This window comes from Lontra canadensis, unplaced genomic scaffold, assembly GCF_010015895.1.
Source record: "Lontra canadensis isolate GAN:19392208 unplaced genomic scaffold, GSC_riverotter_1.0 scaffold84, whole genome shotgun sequence".
Lineage (NCBI taxonomy): Eukaryota > Metazoa > Chordata > Mammalia > Carnivora > Mustelidae > Lontra > Lontra canadensis.
The window spans coordinates 9,007,530-9,031,649 of NW_022631078.1; the positions used below are offsets into that span (position 1 = coordinate 9,007,530).

Consider the following 24,120-nt stretch of genomic DNA (forward strand, 5'->3'; position numbering starts at 1 on the left):
GACATTGACAGGTTCTGGGTGGACATGTCTTTAGGGAACACCTTCAACTCACTACAGGACCCATAAGTATTCATTTTTTCACATTGCCAACCAATTTCTCCAACCCCATCCACTAACAAGGCCATGCTCTCACACTGTTTTGGGATGTCTCTTATTTTCCTGTATTAAGTTTCCATTTGTAGACAACTTAAGGGTTCTACAGACATTCACCTGCCTGTTTTTCCTGCCGCTACCACATTGTTTTTACTGCTGTGCTTTTGTAACGTATAGGTCTTAATATTTGGCAGAGTAAGTCCCCATCTTGGTTCCATTTTTCCAAAAATGCCTTAAATTTTCAAGGACCTTGATTTTCTCTATATGTCTTAGAATCAGGTTCCCATTATGCCTTGCCACAATCCCTTGGGATTTTGGTTGGACTCCTAATGACTTTATAGATTAGTTTGGAGATAGTTGACATTAGGCTGGTTGATCCATGAATTGAGAATGTCCCTCTGTTATTTGGGTCTTCTTTTTATATCCTTTAATAGAATATGAATGTGTTCTCCAAGGAGGTCTTATATACTCTCTGAGGGTAAGTACAGAAGGAAGAGCACTCTGCAATTTACAGATAGCACAACTGTATGTAATCCCTTTCCCTGGAGTCCGATTATCTACATTTTACAAAAAAGGAAACTGAAGCTAAGAAAGATAAAGGAACCTTCCCAGAGACACACAGTGGTAACGGAGCTGAGACTGGGTCCCCAAACGTAGTCCTGGGTATGCATGTGGCTTCACTGACCCTTGCCCCCAGCTCAGCAGAGACCTAGGTGGACAGACCTGGTACCATCCAATCTCTCACGGACAAAGCAAAGCTGGGGATGTACGAGAGGCTGGCTGGCACCTGATCATTTATTTTAAGATCTGCACGAAGAGAGACGCGGCATAGATATAGAGAAGAATGATGAGAATACAGGTGACCTTGACTTGCAGAGTGAGGGCCTGCTTGGATGAACCCCTGAAGGTCATCTTGTTTGTGCTGCTTCTCTGGAACCTGGTGCTGGTGGGCACCTTGGTGGCCACACAGCCCCAACCTCCTTCTTGCTCATTGGCATCCTTATCCCTAACCACAAGGCACAGGCTGATGGAGGCCGGTGTGACCCTGCTCAGGGCAACTGAGCTCGGTCCAGGGAAGCGCCGGCTAAAAGGGGTGATGGTGGCTGGGAGGATGGTGGTGACTGTGTCCAGGTCTTTGGTTTCTGCGCAGCACAGCCTGGCCCACTCTGGGGGTCGCAGGCCCCTGCACCACATAGCCCTGGCCACCCGTCGCATGGCCGCCCACAGCCCATCCAGGCAGCGGAGTAGCAGGGACACAGCCACCTGCTGTAGGGCAGCTTGCAGCAGCAGCTCCACGGCCTTGCTGTGCTCATGGTGGAAGACGGCCTGGCTGTGGTATGCCCACTGGGTTGTGGAGAGCACGACTAGGCTTGCCTCCCACTTCAAGGGCCACAGCCGCTGCAGGACACAGTGGTGGGCTCCATGCCTCAGGGTGGTAAGCTGCTGCAGGCCCCAGCCCCACGCGATGGTCAGTGGCTGCCACAAGGCCCGCTGGCTGGGCGGCAGCACCTCTGTGCACAGCTTCCCTGCCAGGATGAGGGGGATCCCCCTGCCTACCTTCAGGCTGCTGCACCACAGCATACAGAGGCCCTGTATGTAGACTGAGAGGCAGTGGGAGGCCATATTTGCTATGGCCGCCTGCAGCCCCAACAGAGGGGCAGAGAATTTCACCAGGCCTGGGCCACACAGGAGCAGGAATAGGAGCTGCCATGCACCCCTGGCCAGGCGGTTCCCATTCTGTGGGGCATCGTCCCGGCAGCTGGTGGTGGGGGAGCAGGGATGGGAGGCTTTCATGACCCAGAGGCTCCGGCCCAGGCTCCTCCTGGCCCGGGAGCATTGGGCTGCGCTCCCGCTACAAGCTCACCTTAACTGATCCTCTGGCCCCAGTACTCTTGTCATCTGGGCCAGGTGGTTTTGCAGTCAATGACAGCACAAAAGATCAAGATGTGAACTCGTGTCAAAGAGGGGGCCTTATTGCTTCAGAAGGACAAGGGAGGCAGCCTTTGAAAGTGAAACTGTGGAGTTCTAGTTTGGGTCCCTAGTGTTCATGCCCTTATCTGACAAATGTGACCCCAACTTCTGTGCTAGGCCCTGCACTGGATGCTGAGCACACGGGAACAGGACATGGTCTCTGCTTACAGGAAGCTTCCAGTCTAGTGAGAGAGATGAACGTTGAAACATCCTCATGTCATCCCCATTCAGCTCCTCCGCACGTCCTCCTAAGCTTCCACACCTTGGGTTTTATCTTGCTGTAGAGAACATCTGCTCTTTAGGTATTTGAGCAAAGCCTGTGACCCTTTTCTGCTCCTTACTAGAAGTTCCATTTTATTTTTTAATTTTTTTTTAAAGATTTTATTTATTCATTTGACAGACAGAGATCACAAGTAGGCAGAGAGAGGCAGACAGAGAGAGAGATGAGGAAGCAGGCTCCCCGCGGAGCAGAGAGCCCGATGTGGGGCTCGATCCCAGGACACTGGGATCATGACCTGAGCTGAAGGCAGAGGCTTTAACCCACTGAGCCACCCAGGCACCCCTATTTTTAAATTTTTTTAAAAGATTTTATTTATTTGTTTGACAGAGAGAGAGATCACAAGCAGGCAGAGCAGCAGGCAGAGAGAGAGGAGGAAGCAGGCTCCCCGCTGAGCAGAGAGCCCGATGCGGGGCTTGATCCCAGAACCCCGAGATCATGACCTAAGCCGAAGGCAGAGACTTAACCCACTGAGCCACCCAGGTGCCCATATTTTTTAATTTTTAAAAAAGATTTTATGTATATATTTTAGAGAGAGGGAGAGTATGTGTGCAAAAGCTGGGATGGGGCAGAGGGAAAGGAGAGAGAATCTCAAGCAGACTCCTGTTGAGTGTGGAGCCTGTTGTGGGGCTCAATCCCAGGACCCTGCGATCATGACCTGAGCCCAAGTCAGATGCTTCATCAACTGACTGAGCCACCCAAGCGGCCCTGCTATTTTTTCTCTGGATGGTAAAGAAGGCGTTTCTCTTAGAATAGTTTGGCTAGCACCTTCGGTGACATTGTGAAACTTTTTAAAACTCTCTTCCTGGTTTTAAATAGTCTTATTTGGTGGGTGATAGTGGCTGTCTTGTTCTTCTCTGTACTCCCACAGCCTGGTGCAGAAGCCAGCACAGAGTAGGCCTTTAGTAAGAATTAATTTCTTTCTCTCTTTTCTTTCTTTCTTTCCCTTTCTTTCTTTCTTTCTTTCGATTTTATTTATTTATTTGACAGGCAGAGATGACAAGTAGGCAGAGAGGCAGGCAGAGAGAGAGAGAGGAGGAAGCAGGCTCCCCGCTGAGCAGAGAGCCGGATGCAGGGCTTGATCCCAGAACCCTGGGATCATGACCTGAGCTGAAGGCAGAGGCTTTAACCCACTGAGCCACCCAGGCGCCCTAAGAATTTCTTACTGAGTGAATGAGTTGGGACCCCAGAAGCGTTTACAGTGGGGGCGGGGTGGTTACTGAACACCAAGTCTGAGGTGAAAATCCAAGCTAGAGTCAGCTCTGTCTTTCACTGATTGTGTGACTTTTGTCAAATTATTTCCTCTTGGCCTGAGGGTTTGTTTTCTCTGTAAGAGGGGACAGACAATATGGGTCATAATCCCTTGTCTGCAATTCTGAAATTAAAAACTTCGTAAGTCATTTGATAGCAAAAATCAAACTGATCTGAACTCTTTAGGCAGGAAAGTCAGCCTGGCACTGATGTGAAGACGTTTATATTTATCTCACTCCATGAGAATATATATATATATATTTTTAACAGAATTAATGTGTTTCATTAAAGAGTTTGGGGAGGATTACATAAGTGTGTGCACCATATTGCATGATTTATTTAAAACTTGAAAAATGCTGAGTTTGGAAACACATCTTGTCCCAAAGATTTCCAGTAAGGGACTGAGGACCCATCAGCGCTGCCCCTCAAGGGATGGTGGGAAGATTAAAAGAATTTTTTTTTAAAACAATGGTGGGAGCAATGGCCAGGCCCAGAATCAAACAGGACTGGGTGGAATGGAGGTGCCAAGTGATATATGGGAAAGAATGTGCGTGCCCTCACACAGGAAAAACAGTGGAGGAGTAGCCAGTTAAAATAGAGCCTTGGGTGGCAGCCATGGGAGTTAATGCCTAATCCCAAGGAACCAGCACCCAGCACCTAGCAGGCCTTCAGTAAGAATTTCTTTCTTTCCTTTTTTTTTTTTTTTCCCAGTAAGAATTTCTAATGTGAGTGACTTGAGACTTCATTGGTCTTTTCAGTGAGGGGGTTACTTTCATAGGAAGTAACAGGACATTTGATTCTTTTTTTTTTTCTTTTTAAAATATTTTATTTACTTATTTGACAGAGAGATCACAAGTAGGCAGAGAGGCAGGCAGAGAGGGGGAAGCCGGCTCCCTGCTGAGCAGAAAGCCTGATGCGGGGCTCGATCCCAAGACCCTCAGATCATGACCTGAGCCGAAGGCAAGGGCTTAACCCACTGAGCCACCCAGGCGCCCATGACATTTGATTCTTAAAAAGATTTGGGGAGGCAAGCCTGGAGGCAGGGAGAGCACTTAGGAGCCTCCTGGGTCACGGAGGTGGAAGTGGAGGTGGGGGGGGTGGGGGTGGGAGGTAGGGGTGCAAGCAGAGATCGGCGAGGGTCCCCGAGGCAGAAGGGCCAGGCGTCCAGGATGGGCAGCTGGATCCGCCCCCCCTTGACTCTTAGAAGCCAGAAGCCCGGCCACAGCAGCTGGACACCGGGAGAAGTGGTTGAGATGGGGCCTGAGGGACAGCACGTCCGAAAACAATGCATTAAAGGCAAGTTGGTGTGGAAGCGGCTCTGGGTTGGGAGCCAGGAAACCAGGCTTTCGGTCTTTTCTCTCCAACTCTGAGCAGGTGGCAGCGGGGCATCTCGTCCCAAACCGGAGTGACCGACAAATGGCAACACAGCGGATTTACTGAGTGGGACGGAAATGGGACACCACGTGCGAAGGCGCGTTGGGACTGAAACCCGCAGCTGGGTTATTCAATCCTGGAGGTGACTGCATTTCACATGAAAAAAGACACAGCTATTTAGCTTCAGCGTAACCGCATCTTCTAGCACATTCGGCAGCTACCTGAAGTCCCACAATCCAATCACCGCGTTCCTATTCTTGGCCAGAGTACGAAGTTTGAACCCAGTCGCTCGCCGTAGTCTCTAATCCCCGCCCCTGAAGGTGACGTCCCGCTCAGAACTATCGCTCGGCGAGGACGAGCACGCGTGGAAATGGCGGTCCGATCCCGCCCCACGACCCGTCGTCCACCGCGGGCGCGCGCTCGTACGCCGGAAGGGGCGGGCCCAGGCGGGGCTTTATAAATGGCTCGTCGGGCGTCTTCCGACCTCTACCGGCAGCATTCGGCGGCGGGATGGTATGTGTCGCTATGGCGTTTTTCTCGCTGTTGGCGCGGCGGTGCGGCTCAATCCGTGGCCCATCGCCGCCATCTCAACTTGGCGGGCGCCGGGGGCCTGTTCCGAGAGCACGGGGGGCTTAGCGAGATCCCCAGCGAGGCCTATTTTCTGAAAACACGGGAGGCCTGGGGCCTTGGGGCCCGCGGGGCGGCTGGCGAAGGCCTTTGGGGAGGGCTCCGGTTTGGAGGTCCCAAGCCCTGAAATTTTCGAGGCACTGATCACTTCTGGGTCTCGAGCTCACGCATTCAGTGTTAATCTAGATGAGAGTCTGCGAGCGCATGGGCCAGGGGGAGCTTGAGTGGGGGCGCTAGGCCCTTCCTGTGCTGACTGCGGGGTTGGGGGGAGCTTGGGCTAACCTGGGTTAGCGTTGGTGCCCCACGTAAGGCCTCTGGAATTCCCAGGAACCACAGATGATGAACTCACTGACGGGCGGACAGAGGCTCCGTGCTGATTGTCAGGTTCTGATTTGGCTCTGTCGAGTTCTAGGGGCCTTCGGGTGTCCGTCCAGCTGGGGAGCCTGTGGTGTGGTGCCCTTTGCTACCCAGTTCTTGGTCCCAGCGCCCGTTTTGTGCTGATGTGGCCTTGACAGCCACCTGTGAGGTCATTTTAAGCACATCACCTGGTGTGCTTTTGTCCTGTTCAGAGAATAAAGGAGAGGCTGTTTTTTTGGTTACAAAATGAGGTTTTGAGGCAAAGATTCAAGGCATTAAGGGTCAGTGACCTTTCTCAGAACCCAGCCCAGCACGTAAGCATGTAGGCTGAGCTGCTGGGTTTCTGGTGTGGACCCCGTGTTGCGGCGGACCCTTGCACCACTGAGGCAAGCCGGGCATCAGATGTGAGCTCCTTAAGATAAGCTTGAGTGCTAACGTTGACCCTTTTCTCGCAGTCTCACAGGAAATTCTCCGCTCCCAGGCACGGGTCCCTGGGGTTCTTGCCTCGGAAACGCAGCAGCCGGCACCGCGGAAAGGTGAAGAGCTTCCCCAAGGATGACTCTTCCAAGCCTGTCCATCTCACAGCCTTCCTGGGCTACAAGGCCGGCATGACTCATATCGTGCGGGAGGTGGACAGGCCAGGATCCAGTGAGTACAGGCAGCCCCCTTCACGCTGGTTAGGCGTGGTGGTGGTGAGGAGCTGAGGGTGGGGGTGGACTGGACTGCGGTCAGCAGAGGGCAGGCCGGCCTCCTGACAGAATGGAAGTCTCCGGCAGGATTGGTGACTAGTAAAGGCTACAGGTGGCTGGCATTGCTTTAGGTGGGGGGATGTATCGAAGTCAGGGCATTACGTGAGGAAATTGTTCCAGCCGAAGTGTCGAAGAGAAGACTAAGGAGTACTTGGGTACCTTAACCTGAAAGCGTTAATGCTGCCCATGTCCCTGGGTTATGAAGTGCAAAGGAGAAAAAAATCACTCAGTAAAACAGCACTGGTTCCTGTACCACATGGTACTTTTTTTTTTTTTTAAAGATTTTACTCCTTTATTTGACAGATCACAAGTAGGCAGGGAAGCAGGCCCCCTGCCGATACGGGGCTCGAACCCAGAACCCTGGGATCATGAGCCGAGCCGAAGGCAGAGGCTTTAACCCACTGAGCTACCCAGGTGACCCCCTACGGTACATTCTAATGTAGGCATCGAACACCTACTTTGTGCTCAGATCTGTTAGCACATCCCTTTATACGTTGTACTTTTGTATTATCTAGGCAACAAGGAGTTTGCCTTTAGAAAGATTCATGATCGATGAGAACTGAAGCTAGCGTGTATGAGAGTCCTGTTTTTTTTTTTTTTTTTTTTTTTGTTAGAATTATAGTGTGTGGTAAGGACAGGCCTGGGAGTCCAGATTGCTGATAAGGCCTCATTTCTGCAAAGTTGCCTGTTATTCGAAGCAGGTTGTCCTCTTGAACTAAACGGGCATTTCACGTTTGTGCAAAACATTGTGATCTCTTGTTGGGGATTCTAGCCATCCCACTCAAGTCTGACCCCTGTCTTGGCAGAGGTGAACAAGAAGGAAGTTGTGGAGGCTGTGACCATTGTGGAGACACCACCCATGGTGGTTGTGGGTATCGTGGGCTACGTGGAAACCCCTCGAGGCCTCCGTACCTTTAAGACTATCTTTGCTGAGCACATCAGTGATGAATGCAAAAGGCGCTTCTATAAGAACTGGTAAGGGATGATGAGGCCATGCACTCTGGATTAGCAGGGAAGAGAGTAGTACCCTGTGCTGGGCTTCTCTGTAGCTGGGGGAGAGCTGCTCTGGTGTCAGGGTTAGTCGTTGCCTCCTGAACAGAACGGTTCTGAGGGCGCACCTTGAGCACCTCTGGACCTTCATGTTCACCCTAGTGGGTGCTGGCTGAGGACTCCGTATTCAGTGTTCTCTTCGTTGCTGGGAAGTATTGAGAGTCTGATTAGAACCTGAGAGCAGTGTAACTCCCCCAGGCCTGCCCGGGAGTGTGGTTGGGTTAATGGCTCAGCCAGAGCAAGAATTAGTGTGTATTTGAATGCTTGTGACTTGCATTAATTTTGTGGACCTCTGCTCAGCTCCGCTCGGCTCTGCCCGATGAGCTCCATCCAGGCTCCGCTTGCCGGTGGAAAAGGCTCCTTAGAAGCCGGCAATGAGCTCCATCCCCAAGTGGTGCCAGTGTGCCTTCCGCTCACCCCCTGGAGGGGTGATGAAGGCCTGCACCCGGCCCCCTCCCCAACTCTGCTCTGCTCCTGAAGGCATAAGTCTAAGAAGAAGGCCTTCACCAAGTACTGCAAGAAGTGGCAGGATGATGATGGCAAAAAGCAACTCGAGAAGGATTTCAACAGCATGAAGAAGTACTGCCAGGTGATCCGGGTCATCGCCCACACTCAGGTGAGCACTAGGGCACACAAGGAGGGCGACTGCCCCACTGCAAGTTACCAGGTGCTTAACCTTGTTACCTGCTGAGTTAATCCTCAGCCCGAACTGACTTTGTCTCAGGGTTTTAGAGGGGGGTGGTAAGACCAGTTCCGGTTACTTGTCTGAATGGATGGGCCAGCTAGCCGCGTGGGGCATCTGCCCTTCCCTTGATTTCTGGGGGCCGGTTAAGACCCATCATTGGCCTGAGGCGGCAGCCTGGTGTTGGTTTATCTGTTGCCAGCAGAGGGCGCCCTGTTTCTATGGGCTTTGTATTAGGGAAACCGCCCCATTTTAGGAAAAGCAGTGGAAGGAACTGGTGAGTCTTAAGATGCTGTGAAATACCCAACTGAAAACCGTAGTCAGTAGTGAGATGTTGGCCATTTGTGCTTAAATCTGACTTGGTGTGAACTGAATGAGCCTTTTCCTGACTTGGTCAGAGTTGCTCTCGTGAAGCTGGTCTGAGCTGCCATCCTAGGGTTATACTTGATTCCTTAGTTAGATTCAGTTTCCCTGTGGTTAGCTGTGACCATCGGCTCACGTTTGTAGTAAGCCCGTTACTGAAGCTGAAGAAAGTTCTGTAGGACAGTGCTGGGCTGTTCTAATGAAGTTCTGCCTTGAATTCTTTTTCGCCCTAATCTTTGCAGCTTGTGCCCTTGACTGAGGTGCTGTTCCACTCTCCCACAGCGTAAATGCCTTATTGACAGACTAAGGTAGATGGCCAGGGTAAACCAAGGCAGTACTCCAAAGGGACCAGCCAAAACCCTAATGATCAGGAACGTGGGGCTTGTTGATCCTAGGATTTGTTTCCAGTCTGCTTGTGTTGGCGTGGCCCTACATGTCTGTTAAAGGATCAGCTCATCATGGTGAATTTGGGCATCAGAATTGAGAAGGGGACTTGTACCCAGTAGGGAGTTAGGACACCAGAAAGAGTCTTTTCATTTTTGCCAGTAGGGAGACAGGAGGTTCAGAGTTGCCAGACTTTCCACCCTGAGTTCCCTTGCCATGGAAGGAGAGCTTGGAGCTCGGGATCTGAGCTGTATTGATTCCCTCCTAGATGCGCCTGCTTCCTCTGCGCCAGAAGAAGGCCCACCTCATGGAGATCCAGGTGAATGGAGGCACAGTGGCTGAGAAGCTGGACTGGGCCCGCGAGAGGCTGGAGCAGCAGGTGCCTGTGAACCAAGTGTTTGGGCAGGACGAGATGATCGATGTCATTGGTGTCACCAAGGGCAAAGGCTACAAAGGTGAGCTTTGCGGTGACCCAAATTGTAAAACTCCGAGGTTTCAGGGCCAGATTTTTGAGGCTATGGAATGAGCACTGGGCACATGGCCTGAGTAAGATTCCAGAGACTTGCTTCACTCCCTTCTGAGAACAGCCCTGTGGTCAGGTGGGGGGGTGAGTACACGGAGGAGTGGGGGCGATCCCTCACCATCCGCCTGAACCCTCACCATTGGTGCCCACTGCAGAAGGCAGAGGGTTCTGGGAAGTTGGGCGGGCCTCTGCGAGCGAGGAACTTGGTGGATGCGGTGAAATGCACACGGTCCCCGTCTAGTTCAGGGCTCATTCTCCAAGGCCTTGTTTTACAGGTTGAGAACAGGTTTACGTCTAGGCTGGTGGTCAGCCTGAGGACATAGGAGTGGGGAGAGGACATTAAACCCACCCATTCTCAGACTTAGTGGCTGTTAGACGATGTTCTGTGCACGTACCACAAATGAGTAAACTCCCATCAGGCATTCAGCAGGAAAGGGGCCAATGGCACAAGTGCCAGACGCCCCGGTGACAAGCTCACATCTCTTCCAGGTGTCACCAGCCGCTGGCACACCAAGAAGCTACCCCGCAAAACCCACCGGGGCCTGCGCAAGGTTGCATGTATTGGGGCTTGGCATCCTGCCCGCGTGGCCTTCTCCGTGGCTCGAGCTGGGCAGAAAGGCTACCATCACCGCACGGAGATCAACAAGAAGGTGAGGTGCCAAGGGGGCACCTGTGGAGACCAGCGGGGAAGGAAAACACTAGCCCTTGGGGGGAGTGTGGTTTCGGGTTCCTGTTGGGGCTACTGCGGTGGGAGCGCTTCTGGAATGCATATGGACCCAAGGTGCTCATCTGGTCTGACGGGCATGGTTTGGGTCTTACGGTATGATCTGTAAGGTGCCATCAAAGTAGGTTGTGGTGCAGCTGGTTCTCAGAGGGACCCGGGATTGGAGCCTTGTCTGTCCCTTCCTTTCTCTCTGAGAGTTTGGGGGAGGCCTCTGCACCGTTTCAGCCAAGTGGCAGGCTTCTCAGGCCCAGCTGGCTTCCTTTGGTCCCCGGCCTGGGGTACCCCATTGGTAGGACTGGTAGCTGCTTTCCATCCAGAGCCTTCTGCCCACCCCTGAGCTGAGGGTTATCTTCCCCCGTTGGCTGGCCTCCCGTCAGTGTATGGGCCACGTACGACTGTTCTCTCCCAGTGTTGAAGGGCTTGTTCCCTCTCTTAGATCTACAAGATCGGCCAGGGCTACCTCATCAAGGACGGCAAGCTGATTAAGAACAATGCCTCCACGGACTACGATCTGTCTGACAAGAGCATCAATCCCCTGGTGAGTAATGAGAGCCGCCTTCTCCAAGCTTCCAAGTTCTTGGCTCTGGCAGGATTTTGTGCCAGGCCTCCCCTGTGGGCTGGGACTGAAGCGCTTTCGGGTCCTGGTTGACATGTGGAGGCCGTTTCCAGAGTCTGTTAACTGCCCTGCACAGACCATACCCGGTCGTCTGTTGCTTGGAAATGCTGGGTCTTCAGTCCAGCTGTTGGGGCTGATGGGTGAGAAGTGGGGTCTCAGGGGGCCCAGCTGTTTGGTGATGAGGCTCTGGAATGAGCGCTGGGCACAGCGCCCGAGTCACACTGCGGAAACATTCCTTGCTGCCTTCCTTCTGAGAACAGCCTGGTGGTCATCAGGCGGCGAGGACCACCTTGAACGTGAAGGGGTCATTCGTGTGTGTTGTCTGAGCGATATCTGGCCCCGTGCTTAATCTGACCTGACACCTTGGTTTTTCTAGGGTGGTTTTGTCCACTATGGTGAAGTGACCAATGACTTCGTCATGCTGAAGGGCTGTGTGGTGGGAACCAAGAAGCGAGTGCTTACGCTCCGCAAGGTGAGGCTGGGGCCCTCTGCGTCAGGGCGGGTGATGGGGGACAGCCGAACATAGTGCCCGCATAGTGCTTGCCGCTCCAGCCATGGCTTTGAAGTCCTGGGAGGAGGAAATTCCCCGTCTGGCATGCTCCAGCTTGTTTGCTCAGGGGGGCAGTAGGACGAGATCCTTGGGGAAACCAGCTAGCGTGGAGGGGCTGATGGAGGTTGCTGGTCCTCTGCTGAGGGGGCTTGTGAACCAAGATGAGGCAGAGGAAGGCTTGAGGGGGCTTGTGAACCAAGATGAGGCAGAGGAAGGCTTGGCTCTTCGTAACTAACCTTCCTCTCTTGGCCTGTAGTCCTTGCTGGTGCAGACCAAACGGCGGGCCCTGGAGAAGATCGACCTTAAGTTCATCGACACCACCTCCAAGTTTGGCCACGGCCGATTCCAGACGGTGGAGGAGAAGAAAGCATTCATGGTGAGCAGACTGGCTGGCTTGGGAGAGGGGGGCTGAGTCTCTCATCCCAGTGGGGTGCGGGGTAGTCTTTGTGCCTAGCTGCCTTCCTCCCTCTGACTTTGCCTGCTGCCCTCTCTCCACAGGGACCACTTAAGAAAGACCGAATTGCAAAGGAAGAAGGAGCTTAATGTCAGGAGCAGATTGTGTAGCTGGTGGGATCTCAATAAAAATTATTTTCCAGTGAGCTCTGCTTCTGGTTTTGCTTCCTGGTCCTGGCTGCTGCCGCCATGGCCACAGGGGCCTCGTGTTCGAGAGATGTTGCCTTTGGCCTCTGGCTTCGCTAAGGATCTCCTTTCCCCCCACCACTCGTTTGGTTCAAATGAGTAAACTCCCGTCAGGGTGTAAGGACAGCACGAAGCTGTGCCCTGGTCTGCCCCGGGAGCAGCAGGCTTTGTGCAAATGCGTGTGTCCCGGCGGAGGGCGGGCGGTGCTGGCTCTGCTGTAGAGCTCGGGTGTGTTTGCCCAGTGTGGGTGGCAGCCCGGTGGGAGGGAGGCAGTGGGGATTTCATGTTCCTGTGGTCTTTGGAGTTGCTGATGGGCATGGCAGGACCAGCCCCGGTCTGTTCAATGTAAGAGTAATTCAGTCACTAATCCACATAGTCTTGGGTTCCAGCGTTGGCTTGTTTGCCACCAGTGACACTGGGCGAGGGTGGGCTTGCCTGGCAGAGGCACCTGGGCCTGCGAGGACCGTGGCGTGCTGACACTGCGGAAGGGGCCAGTTGAGAGCTGTCACAGGTTGGGGACGGGAGCACACCAGTGAGATTTGGCCAGCCGGTGAAGCCGTTGGGCCCCTTGAACGTTCTGGGTTGGGCCTGTTCAGCCTCTACCCTGTGCTCTGCTGGCCAGCATAGGGGCACCTACTGTCCTCTGGGTCTGGGCTCCTGTAATGCTGCTGAGCAGTTGGGCCGATCCAAGCTCAACACCCCAGCCTCTGATTGCAGCCTGACCCGCCGACGTCCTTGAGACCAACTGGGCTTTGATCCTGGTGTTCCAGGTGTCCCATGCTCTTGTAGACTCGGCACCCGTCCTCAGCCCCAGCGGCCTCACACAGCCTCTGTTTCTGGATCGCGTTCTGCCTCCGATCCCTTGAGGCTGCTGCCGGGGCAGCTCTGGGCGCTCCCAGCCCAGCTGGGGAGCCACTGGCCATCTGGTTCTGGCGCCCCCTGCGGTGCTCACGCTAGCTGGGGATGGGCTGGTGTGGTTACCAAGTACGTTCGAGGTGGCCTGAGACCCTCTGGTTCCCAGTTTGCACGGTCCTCGCAGTGAGTGGGCTGGGGTCCTGATGCCCTGGTTGGAAGCCCAGAGCAGGTTGCTGAAATTAGACAAGGGTCCTCCTTTTTGACAGGCAGGGCGAGGTCTGGAGGGCCCAGAGGAGTCCCAAGCTGGGGACCCTCCCAAGATGTCTGATGCTAACATTTCTGGAGCCCCTTCTGGGCTCTGGGGGGAGTGGTCCTCAAAGCCCGCTCTGGGCTAATTCAGAAGACCCCTGTTGGCCCCCACAGTTCCTCCCAACCTTGGGTCGTTTGGATTCCGGAGCGGCTTGGAGCTGCACTTCAGGCCCTGGCCGCCAGGGGGTGGGTGGGCAGCATCCTGCTGGAGGGCCCCTGGCTTTGGCGAGGGTGGTGACATCTCTCCCTCTCCCTCTTCCTACTGGGGTCTCCGAACCAGGATTCCCTGCGATCTTGGGGGTCAAGCCCACAGGCAGAAGGGGTCAGGACCTGGTCCAGGGCCACCAGAGGTGCCAGGCACCCCTGGCAGAGGCGGGCATGGGACCTGGGCTCTACCTCTGTGGGATTCTCTTGGCAGGCTCCCCACCCAGTCAGTTGGTAATGGCCAGAATAATGGGATGTGGGGTCCAGGGGACAAAGGCTCGCTCCTAAGGGGAGGAAAGCGTATTCTGTGTGCCCCCAGGCTGACCTGCACACAAGCATCCCCCGCCACAGATACACCTCCAGGTGATGGGGTCACCACTCCCTTTTCTGTCCCCACCCATGTGACACATACACAGCCCTTTTCAGGGGCAGGTTTGCTTGATAGGAGCGAGCACTTGGCTGTTGACCATACCCTCCCATTCCCATCCTCTTTGTTTCTGCCTGCCTCTGGCCAGTGAGTGACCTTGAGCAGTTCCAAGCCTCAGCCTCATGGGAGGGGGGGGGGACTCACCTTCTGGGTATCAGTGGGACCAAATGAGCACGTCCTCCCCAGCAGGGGGCACAGAACAGCTGGGGTTGTTAGGACGAATAATAGGGTTTCCTGGGGGTGGGCGGCCAGCGGGAAAGGCCAACCACCAGCGTGTGGGGTCAGCTGCACTCATCCTGAGCACCTGCTGCGGACTCGGCACTCCAGCGGCTGGGGGAGCAGTGGGGAGCTCAATGGCCCTTCTCTCCAGAAGCTGATCTAGGTGGGTATGCAGACGGTAAACGTGAGTAAACAAGGCAGTTTTAGTAGTGACGGATGGGCTGGCTCAAGTCAGTTAAGTGTCTGCCTTCTGCTTCGGTCATGATCCCAGGACCCTGGGATCGAGCCCTGTGTCAGGCTCCCAGGGAGCCATCTTCCTCTTCCTCTGCCTCTCCCCTCTGCTTGTGCTCTTGCTCTCTCAAATAAAGAAAAAAAAAAAAAAAAAAAAAGCAATGGATGCCATGAGGAAATAAAACAAGCCAGTGGGCTGCAGAGCAATGGGGGGCAGTTAGGAGACAGTGTTAAAAATCCAGCCTGGGGGCATCTGGGTGGCTCAGTGGGTTAAGCCTCTGACTTTGGCTCAGGTCATGATCAGGGTTCTGGGATTGAGTCCTGCATCGGGCTCTCTGCTTGGCAGGGAGCCTGCTTCCTCCTCTTTCTCTCTGCCTGCTTGTGATCTCTCTGTGTCAAATAAATAAATAAAATCTAAAAAACAAAAAACAAAAAAAACCCCCACATACTTTGAAGCCATTAGTGACTACTTTAAAAAAAAAAAAAAAATCCAGCCTGAGTGAGTTCTACAGAGAGGACCACCCCACCCCTGGCTGAGCAGAACAGCAGGTGCAAAGGCCCTGAGGTAGGGGAGGCTTAACAAGCTCGGATTTGCACTCCTAAGGGAGGTAGGTCCTTGAAGGTGGGACTGGATACTCCCTGCCTACCCAGCCAGGGGCTGGCGTAGAATAGATGCTCAGTAAATGTGCCCTGTGTCTCGGGGATCTGCCCAAGCTCGTGTGTGTGTGTGCGCGCGCGCGCGCGTGCCCCAGCCAGGGGTCTCCAGACTTTGCTGTGGGCCTGCGGTGGGTGGGGCCGCCGTCTCTGTCTCCTGCAATCTGTGCCTGCTGTCTGTCGCCTTGCCCTTCCTGTCACCAGAGCCCTCAGGCCTTGCTGGAATCCTGTGGTGTCAGAACAAGGAGTCTCATTCCATTCCTCCTAAAGAAAAAAAAAAAAAGGAAAAAAGAAAAGAAAATACCTGCTGAGAATTTCTGAGCAAGTGGGAACAGGGAGGTGGTGGGAGCCACCATTGCCTTAAAAGGCACGACAGAGCCAGTGACTTTGCTGAGCTCACCTGGGGATGGCCTTGGAGGGGGCGGGGGTGGGGGGGGGGAGCTGACTGCGCCTCCTGGGCTCGCCCCCAGGGTACTCTCCCCCCACACCCCAGCCTCACAGACAGCCTTGCCAGCAGAGGCCACACGGCTGGGTCCTCTGTCCTCCGGTCCCCAAGCCCCGACCCCAGCCCTGGGAGCCCACCCTTGCGCTCCCTGTGGCCTCGCCCTCCTCCCATGGGCTCTCAGCACGCAGCTACTTGTCTGAAGCTCCCATGCCCGCCCTCCACGTAGTGTCACACCGCATAGGCTGGTATTCGAGGCTTGCCAACCTCTCCAGCATCACGTCCCCTCCCCTGGGGCCAGACTCCTGGCCTGCTCCCAGGAGCCCAGGGAGCTTCCCCTGCCCCTTGGCCAGTAGGTGCAGAAGCCTGGGTTGGGGCCCGACCCAGACTCCGTAGGAGAAAGGAGATAACAGCCCTGGGCTTGGAAGTGAGTGAGGCGGCCTCCAGGAACCTTCCAGGGCCTGTGAACACATCAAAACTCCGAAAATGCAGAATCCTGACTGTGTTTCGTCCATCAGTCCTCTGGACCTGCAACACAGCTAGGCCCAGGGCCCAGGCTCGGAGGCCTCAGGGCCCACAGTGAGCAGCGCTCCCTCAGACGTTGCCTCTAGGGGGCACTGGCCAGTGGGGACAGGTGGCACTAGCTGCGAGTACCTTACTCCATCCAGGCACTGTCCTGAGTACTTTACACACAGAAACTCAGTCTTCAGGATCGGCCCTTGCGCAACTTCCCTTTTTACTCCATTTTGCAGAGGCGAAACTGAGGCTCAGAGAGGCTGGGCAGCTTGCCTAAGGGGCACACAGTGGATAACTGGGGAGGGCTGGGATTTGAGGCCTGGCAATAAGAACTCATTCGTGCCAAGGCTTGTGTTAGACCCTCTGAGGTACTTCAATCCTTACAACCACCATTCCCATTGTACAGATGGGAAACTGGGGTGCCGGAGACATTCAGGGACTCCGGCGAGGTCACAGAGCTGGGCTGTTCTCTGCCGGGCGTCTGACATGCTGTGTCCCTGCGGGGTCGTCACAGCCCTGGGAGCTGGGAGCCACCGCTCCTGTTCTCACTCCTGTTTTCACAATGAGAAAATACGAGCTGGGTAATGGACCCTCACGTGGGACTCTCCGGAGTGCCGAAGCAGGGGTTCAAACCCAGGCTCCAGGACCTGAGCGCCGCCTCTGCACCGCACTGCCGTCTGGAGCAGGTGCCTTGAGGCTGCAGGTGAGGAAGGGGCCGGGCACTGTTTCCCAGCAGCACCTGCAGCTCTCATGTCCCTTTGCCCCCTGGCAGCCCACTGCCCCCCAGACTCCCAGCATAGCCCTTGACAGATGGGAGTGCGGGAGATGCTGCTGTAGGACTGTGGCAGACAGGTGGGCCCCCTGGCCCCCCGGCTGGCCTCCGGGCGGCCAGGCTTCATATGATTATGGAGAAGTGTCCCTCTCCCCCTCCCCCCACTGCCTGCCACCCGAGCCCCAGCAGCACGCAGAGGAAAAGGGCTCTGAGAGAGGACGCTGAAGATAGCCGACTCACCACTTCCCCATCCTCATGGGCCACCACCTCGACCCCGAGGGCTCCCAGCCCGACCCTGCCCCATGGCAGGCCACTCCTCCGGTCGCCCGGCCAGGGGCACAACACAGGGACCCAGGCAATGGTCATCCCGGGAAGACCTCTGGGCAGGGGCGCCGGACAAGACAGGGATGAGCCTTGTGCCACTTAGAAAGTCCCCTCGACAGGAGGCTGGGTGCTGTCATCACCCTCATTTGAACCCCAGACACACCTCGACACTGACACAACCACACCATTCCATCCTGGCAAGGCTCGTGATCACACTGGTGTGACAACTCTGGGGCCCACTAGGACACACACTGCCCATCATCCGTCTGTCTGTCTGTCTCCACCGGCTTGCAAGTATTTACACCAGGGAAATCTGTAACCACCACAAATCAGGGCTTCTCTCCCAGAAAGCTGGCTGCCGAACATTTGCTGGACACCACCATCCTCAACCTTTGGATGTCCTGCCAGCTGAACCCTACGGGAAGCCAGCAGAGACGCTGGGTTGAGGCTGTCCCCAGATGTCACCCAGACGTCAGCGTCCTAGGGCCCAGAGCAGGGGGTGGAGGGTGGTTGGAGGCTTTGGAGGAACCAGCACAGGGATCTGGCTCTGGGCCTAACGCTTTGCTCCTGGGACCAGCACTATCTAAAGTCCCAAACATTTATAGTCAATCAAAGGCCAGCCCTCCCCTGCTCAAAAGCTTTCCATGGCTCCCCATGGCACAATCGCCTATTCGTATGTCAGACACATTAGGAACCATGTGTTGGGCACCTTGGTGTGCCATTCAAGGCTCTTCAGCATTTGACCCCAGCCTGCCTTCCTGTGTCTCGGCAATGGGGGACCACCGGAGTCGTGTGGCCCAGGCCTCTGGCTGTGCTGTGATGGCCCCCACAGGGGACACAGGAAAGAGCTGGCCAGGGCCGGATCCTGGTTCTTTGTCTCCAGTGCCGTGACAGTCCTCTGAGGGCCACAGCGAAGATTCGACAGGACTGGGTGGAGGACGTGCCCTGCCTGGCTCCCGGCTCTGAGTCTTTGCTCAGTGTCCGGCCTGCGCTCCAGGTCAGTAAATACTGAATGTGTGACTAGGCAATATTGCTTCCATTTCACAGATGGCAACACCAGGGCTCAGACAGGGCCGCTGCTCCACATGGCTCTGCCTGTTCTGGTTCCCAAGGACCACTAAGCCGGAGGTGACAAGTGACCGCTCCAAGGGCCAAATCAGCCCCCAGCTCTTTGGGGTGGCCTCTGAGTGGGTTTGTTTCATGGAGGCTTTGACTTCTGGAGTTCAAAGCTTGGCTTTTGTCTTTAAAATCCGATCAACAGCACAAACCTGGAAGTGGTCTCAAGGGCCAGTGGCCTGAGAGGCGCTAATGGGAAGTGAGGCCTCCCTGAGGGATGAAGGAACTCTGGGCACCTGGGCCGCCGAGCAGTCTCTCCGGAGATACGGAAGCCGCCCTCACGTTTCCTTCGGTCTGGGTGAAAGATTGGATAATTCATTTATTTTTTAAAAAATTTTTAAAATTAAAAAAAAGATTTTTTTTATTTATTTGATAGAGAGACACAGCAAGAAAGGGAACACAAGCAAGGGGAGTGAGAGAAGGAGAAGCAGGCTGCCTGCTGAGCAGAGAGCCTGATGCAGGGCTCGATCCGAGGACCCGGGATCATGACCTGAGCCGAAGGCAGATGCTTAACAACTGAGCCACCCAGGCATCCCAGATTAATGACTTAAAAAAGGCAAATAGCAGATCTGATCTGCTCAGGCCGCAGGGCCTCCTGGACAGCAACAAGCCTGGCGATGGTGGCGGCCTGGTTCCTGTCCCTGCTCCCCCCGAGGCCTGGGCTTCCATTTCCTCCTCTGAAGCTGGGGTCTCAGGGAGGGATGACTTCTCAGCGCCCTTTCAGCTCTGAGGCTGGGACTCAGAAGGCCAAAGACCAGTGCAGAGTGAGGAGGAGGACTTCCCTGGCTGTAGCAATCAGGGAGGGCTTTCTGAAAGAGGAAGGCTTGCGATGAGCTGTGAAGGCTGAGCAATAACCTGCCCACAGTTCACCTGAATGGAATGGATGGTTCTGGAAGGTGAGAAAGCATAATTCAAAGGAACGAGCTTCTGATATAGAAATGTCAGGCACAGCAAGAAGCAAGTTGGGGAGACGTTTAGATGGGGGGCTTGGGGAGGTCTTCCCTGAGACCTTCCATTGCACCAGGGGGCCCCTGTTCTCCAGACCATGATGCGGTGGGTGGGGTCGGGAAAGTTAATGACCTTGGTCCATCCGTGCACTGTGTCCCCGGCACCACATCTGGCACTTGTCAAACATTGGCTCATTTACTCCTCCCATCTACAGGAGACAGGCACGAAGAGGACACCTGTTTCACAGAAGAGGAACCCGGGCTTGACCCACAGGCTCCTCTGGGCCCCTTTACCTGGAGGAGTGAACAGGGAGGAAGCCTTTCATAGAAGCAGGTGGCTTCTGCATAGGCTGCTCCCCTAGCGGGAATGCTTTTCCCTCTTTTCTGCAGAGGGTAGTCCCAACTTGCCCTTCTAGGCTGGGTTCCAAAGTCACCTCCTCCTAGAATCCTCTCCAGACCATCAGGGTCTTCCTGCCGTCTCAAGCTTCTCGCTCACCACCACTCATGATGGCCATCACATTATCAATTCTTGCTGCTTTTTGGCTCCATGTCCAATTCCCAGCCAAAAGGCAACCTCCTTGAGTCAGGGGCTGTGTCTGTCCGCTCTGCTCCTCTCGTGCCCTGTGCACCCAGTGAGCGCTGAGCACATAGTAGGTGTTCAATACAATAAACGCCTTTGGAATAAGCAGCTGACTCAACGCGCGAATTGAAGAAAGAAGCGATTTTGCCAGAGTCACCCAGATGGTCAGGGCCGCGTGGCCGTGGTGGAACCCGGGGGTCCCTGCCCTCTGTCTGGCTTTCCTACTTCCATTCTGGAGGCTCGTGTCTCTTCTCCGTTCAGCAGCCAGGGTGATCCTGTTGGAGCCCCCATCGAACGACACCCCTCCCCGCAGTCTCCAGTTCAGAAGAGGAGCAGGGCTGCGGGCTGCGGGCTACATAATGTGAACGAGTTTAATTCCGCTAACGTGTACACTTAAAAATCCTTAAAGTGGTAAATTTTATGGGATGTGGATTTTACCACAGTAATAAAACAATGTGCCTCCCTTCTCAGCTCCAAACCCTGCATAGCTCCCACCGGATGCAGATACCAGCCCGTGTCGCCCCAGTGCCCTGTCCCTGACCTCACCTCCCTCTCTCCCCATTCCCATGCGTGCCACACTGGCCTCCTCTCTGTTCCTTTCTCATGGCAGTCGCACTGCTGCCTCAGGGCCCTTCCACCGGCTCTCCTCTGGTCCTGGAATGCTCCTCCTCTAGAAGTCGGCAGAAATGGCCCTTTCCCCACGAGGCCTCTCTCAAGCACCATAGTAAAAATTGCAGCCCGCTCGCCCCATGTCCCCCTGCGCCCGCCTCTTCCCTTTCCCTCGGCGCTACCCCTTGCCCCCGTAGGTAGAATGGTCTTCCTCATCACGTTGACTGTCTTCCCTGTTCCCTTATTTTGGTCCTCCTGCTCCAGGTTCTAGAGAAGCCAGGGAGGGAAGGGATGTGGTCTGGAGCGCATGAGACAGAGAGGAGAGCCCAGGGGCGGCCACAACTTCCTCAGAGCAGATTTAGGAAAAGCTGAAGTGAAAAAGGCTTGGACAGCTGAGGGCTTCCTGCAGCCGGTCTTGGGGGCCAGGGGCAGGCGGGCGTGTGTGCGCTCGCGCATGGCGTGTGCATCTGGGCACGTGGGTGTGCGTCAGTGTGCACGTGTGCATATGTATGTGCCTGCATGCGCTGAGCATGTGCGTCTGCACACACGTGTGCACCTTTGGGTGTGTGCATAGCTGAGCTGCGCATGTGTGTCTGCAAGCACGTGTGCACCGAAGCATGTGTGCACACGTGAACTGTGTGTGTGTGGGTGTGAGAGAGAGAGAATGAGAGGCGCTGTGTGTCTCTGGGCGTGGACGGTGTCTGTGGGGGTCCTGTAACAGGGGACTGGCCCTCTTGGGGCCTCAGCGGGCTGAGCTAGGAGGTCCTGGACGCCCCAAAGCTGCCGGGCACTGTGGGGCCATCGCCTGCCGAGGAGTGAGGGCAGCAGAGGGAAGTCCAAGGTGGCCCAGAGGAGGCCCGTGTCCCCAGCAGGTGGTCTCAGGGGAAGCCTGGGGGATGAGGCTTGGATTGGCCAGGAGAGGAGGGGGAGGGTAAGGGGCTCCAGGGAGCAGGGAGTGAGGGAGGGAGATGGCCTGGGGGCGGCTGCCAGGAACTTGGTGAGACCTCTGCCCAGTGGGACCAAGGAATGAGGCCGCAGGACCCCCACCCCGGAAGTGCCTGCCTGCTTTTGTCAGGGCCGTGGGGAGCCATGGTTGGTGTTTGAGCAGGGGCATGGAAGCTTCAACCCAAGTCTTCTGGTTCCAGGACAATAAGGGGAAACTACCATAGCACAGGCTGGAAAGATGAGACGTTTCCCCACAGAATATCTAGAAAACATAACCTGTAAAAAAGCAACAACAACACAGAAGTTAGAGCACACTGCTTGGCATGGAGTGGTAAAATCTTAAGGAGCATAGGGGCTCAGGAGAGCATGATCTATAAAGACTTCCTAAGGGAGGAGGCCCTGGAAGAGAGCCTTTGTGGAGGAAATGAGATTACTGTGGCGTGCTGGGCAACTTTGGGCAAGTCACTGCCCTCTCTGGTCTCTGGTCCCATCTGCCCTGCCTGGGCTGACCCGGGCCCCTCTTCGGCGGCTCTCTCAGCTCTGACATTCCTCCATCAGAGACGAGGACCATGGAATCTGTCAGGGGCCATTCAGGTTCTTGGTTTAAAAAGAGACCCCCACCTGCCTCGGTTTCCCCTCTGCCCTGGGTGAGCCAGGGAGGATAATAATGCTTGATTGTCAAGGACCTTGCACGCCTCAGGGGCCAGATGCCAAGGATTGTTTTCCATTCCTAGGAGGGTGGGCCCTTCCTGCCAGGAGAAAATTCCAAGCTCTGGCAGCCGGGGAGGGGGTAGGTCCTGCCACCACCCCCTGTGACCACATACCCGCCGCCCAAACCTGGGGCATCAACGGCTTTCTTTCTCTTCTTCTCTCTTGGCAAAGGTACCTGCCCAGGGCCCAGAGGTGAGGTCCTCAGCTCCTTTTGTTTGCTCAGAAGCGCCCTCTCTCTTCCCCTCTCCCTTCCCGCCTTTGCTGTTCAGGCCCAGAGACACAGCCCCAAGGCAGGAGCCAGAGGAACGACCCTCACCAGGGCTGCGCTCATCCCCTTACGGGATGTCTGTCTGTCTAGCGGGTGGGAAGATTGCGGGCTGGTGTCCTCTGGGACAATGGGACTTTTGTTAGGGAATCTGCTTCTCAGAGCCCGCTCCCACTGTTCTCTAAATCCATTTCCATGGTTATGATCTTCGGTTGCGAGACGCTGCGTTTCTGAGATTATTTGGTTGTAAGAACCTTGGGCCTGGAACAGAATATGTTCCAACATTCGATGGCCTTGGAATTTGCTGGTTGTAAGAACCCGTGGCGCTAGAATTTTCTAGTTCAAAGGCTCTGTGGTTCTGGAAATCTGGATCCAGCTGTCTGGAGGAGTCCCAGTGTCACACCGTGGGTTGCCGGTGCCACGGGAGCTCGGGGCGGGGGGAGAGCCTGGGGAGGGGGCGGTGGCAGGGGGGCGCTGTGGCAGGCCAGGTTCACCAGCGTGGGCATTGGCGGCAGCTTGGGCGCTGACAGCTGAGCAGGGGCTGCTGCCCGAGCTCATGGCACCTGGCCTTGACCCAGGACCAGGAGAGGATGGAATGGGACGAGGGGAACCAGAAGAGGTCAGGCTGAGAACCTTCTATAAGCTCTGCCACCTCCTTCCCTCCTGTGCCTCCCTCCTGGTGCCCACTCAACTCGCAGGGGCTGAGGGTGCTGAGCCCGCCTAGGGCCGCTCCTCACGGAATGAGGGGAGACTCCAGACAGAGGGAGGGAGGGGCTTTGCCAGTCCCACAGAGGGCGGGGACAGCCCCAGGCACCGTCCACCTCTCGCCGCTGGTCCAGAGCTTTTTCTACAAGGTCTCATGCTGACCGGCCGCTCAGACACCTCTTCTTCTCTGGACGTATGGTGTCTGTTCATAGGCTGAGCCCCCCACCTCCCGCCCCTAGAACACCCACCATCCCGGATCCGCAGCCTGCCAAGAGTCAGGAGTTTGACACCAGGGGGCCTCAGTCTTCCCATCTGGGTGCGGAGGTGGCCAGCTCTTGGCCCTTGGGCCCCGCCCACTTCCACTCTGCCCATCGGCTGCTGTGGCACCCCACCCCCCACACCAGCCCTTCCCTAGGCTCCCCCTGTACGCCCCTGGCTTCTGTGAAGGGGCTCCCCGGGGCTGCCGGCCCCGCTTTGGCATGCTCCCAGCAGGCTCGTGGGAGCTGGAATTCGGAGCAGTCCCCGGCGTGTGTGCACGGCCTCCCGCCTGCCGGGGCACCTCCCCTGACTAGGGGCCAGGAATTCCTCCCGCTGGCTCCCAACAAGCCCCCGGGGAAGGAGGAGCTGTGGGAAGGGGCAGGGAACATACTGGAAGTCGGGGCTGAGTGGGGGGTTGGGAGGGAGCCCCGACCCATGGACACCCAAGGTAGGTGGAGGGAGAGACCCGACGTGGCTGAGCTCTGACCACATCCTCCCACCTTGTCTGAGGTCCCATCATGGGCGCCAGTGATGACAGCTTTAGTGGCCTTCTGTGCCCTTATATAGATTGGTTTGCTGATTCAAACGTCTACTGAGCATCTATGATGTGCCAGGCATCATGCTAGGGGCTGGGGACACAGCCATGTGGGGCAGGGACAAATACAGGTCAACATTCTGTGCAACGACTGGATAAACACAGACCCCATCTGAGCTGGGCTCCTGTGAGCTCCTGGAGACAATGGTTCCTCCTGAGCACAGCCCCCTCCCATTGCTCTGGTTTCTCCTCCGGCCCTCACTCCG

General features: G+C 55.7%; 1 protein-coding gene and 4 non-coding genes across 5 annotated transcripts; all 5 read left to right on the forward strand.

Annotated features, from left to right (window-relative positions):
* The first annotated feature begins 5,411 nt into the window (after window positions 1–5,411).
* Window positions 5,412–12,190, forward strand: RPL3 (ribosomal protein L3). Its single transcript, XM_032882974.1, has 10 exons — window positions 5,412–5,479; window positions 6,406–6,598; window positions 7,506–7,674; window positions 8,230–8,365; window positions 9,447–9,633; window positions 10,191–10,351; window positions 10,862–10,963; window positions 11,418–11,513; window positions 11,848–11,967; window positions 12,090–12,190. The coding sequence occupies exons 1-10, from the start codon at window positions 5,477–5,479 to the stop codon at window positions 12,132–12,134; spliced, it is 1,212 nt and encodes a 403-aa protein (XP_032738865.1). The 5' UTR covers window positions 5,412–5,476; the 3' UTR covers window positions 12,135–12,190.
* Window positions 5,925–5,988, forward strand: LOC116882533. Its single transcript, XR_004385656.1, has one exon. It is a non-coding gene; the product is annotated as a small nucleolar RNA SNORD43 (small nucleolar RNA).
* LOC116882536 lies at window positions 8,175–8,229 on the forward strand. Its single transcript, XR_004385659.1, has one exon. It is a non-coding gene; the product is annotated as a small nucleolar RNA U82P (small nucleolar RNA).
* LOC116882535 lies at window positions 9,683–9,766 on the forward strand. The gene has a single exon (XR_004385658.1). It is a non-coding gene; the product is annotated as a small nucleolar RNA U83B (small nucleolar RNA).
* LOC116882534 lies at window positions 11,209–11,302 on the forward strand. The gene has a single exon (XR_004385657.1). It is a non-coding gene; the product is annotated as a small nucleolar RNA U83B (small nucleolar RNA).
* Window positions 12,191–24,120: the final 11,930 nt, after the last annotated feature.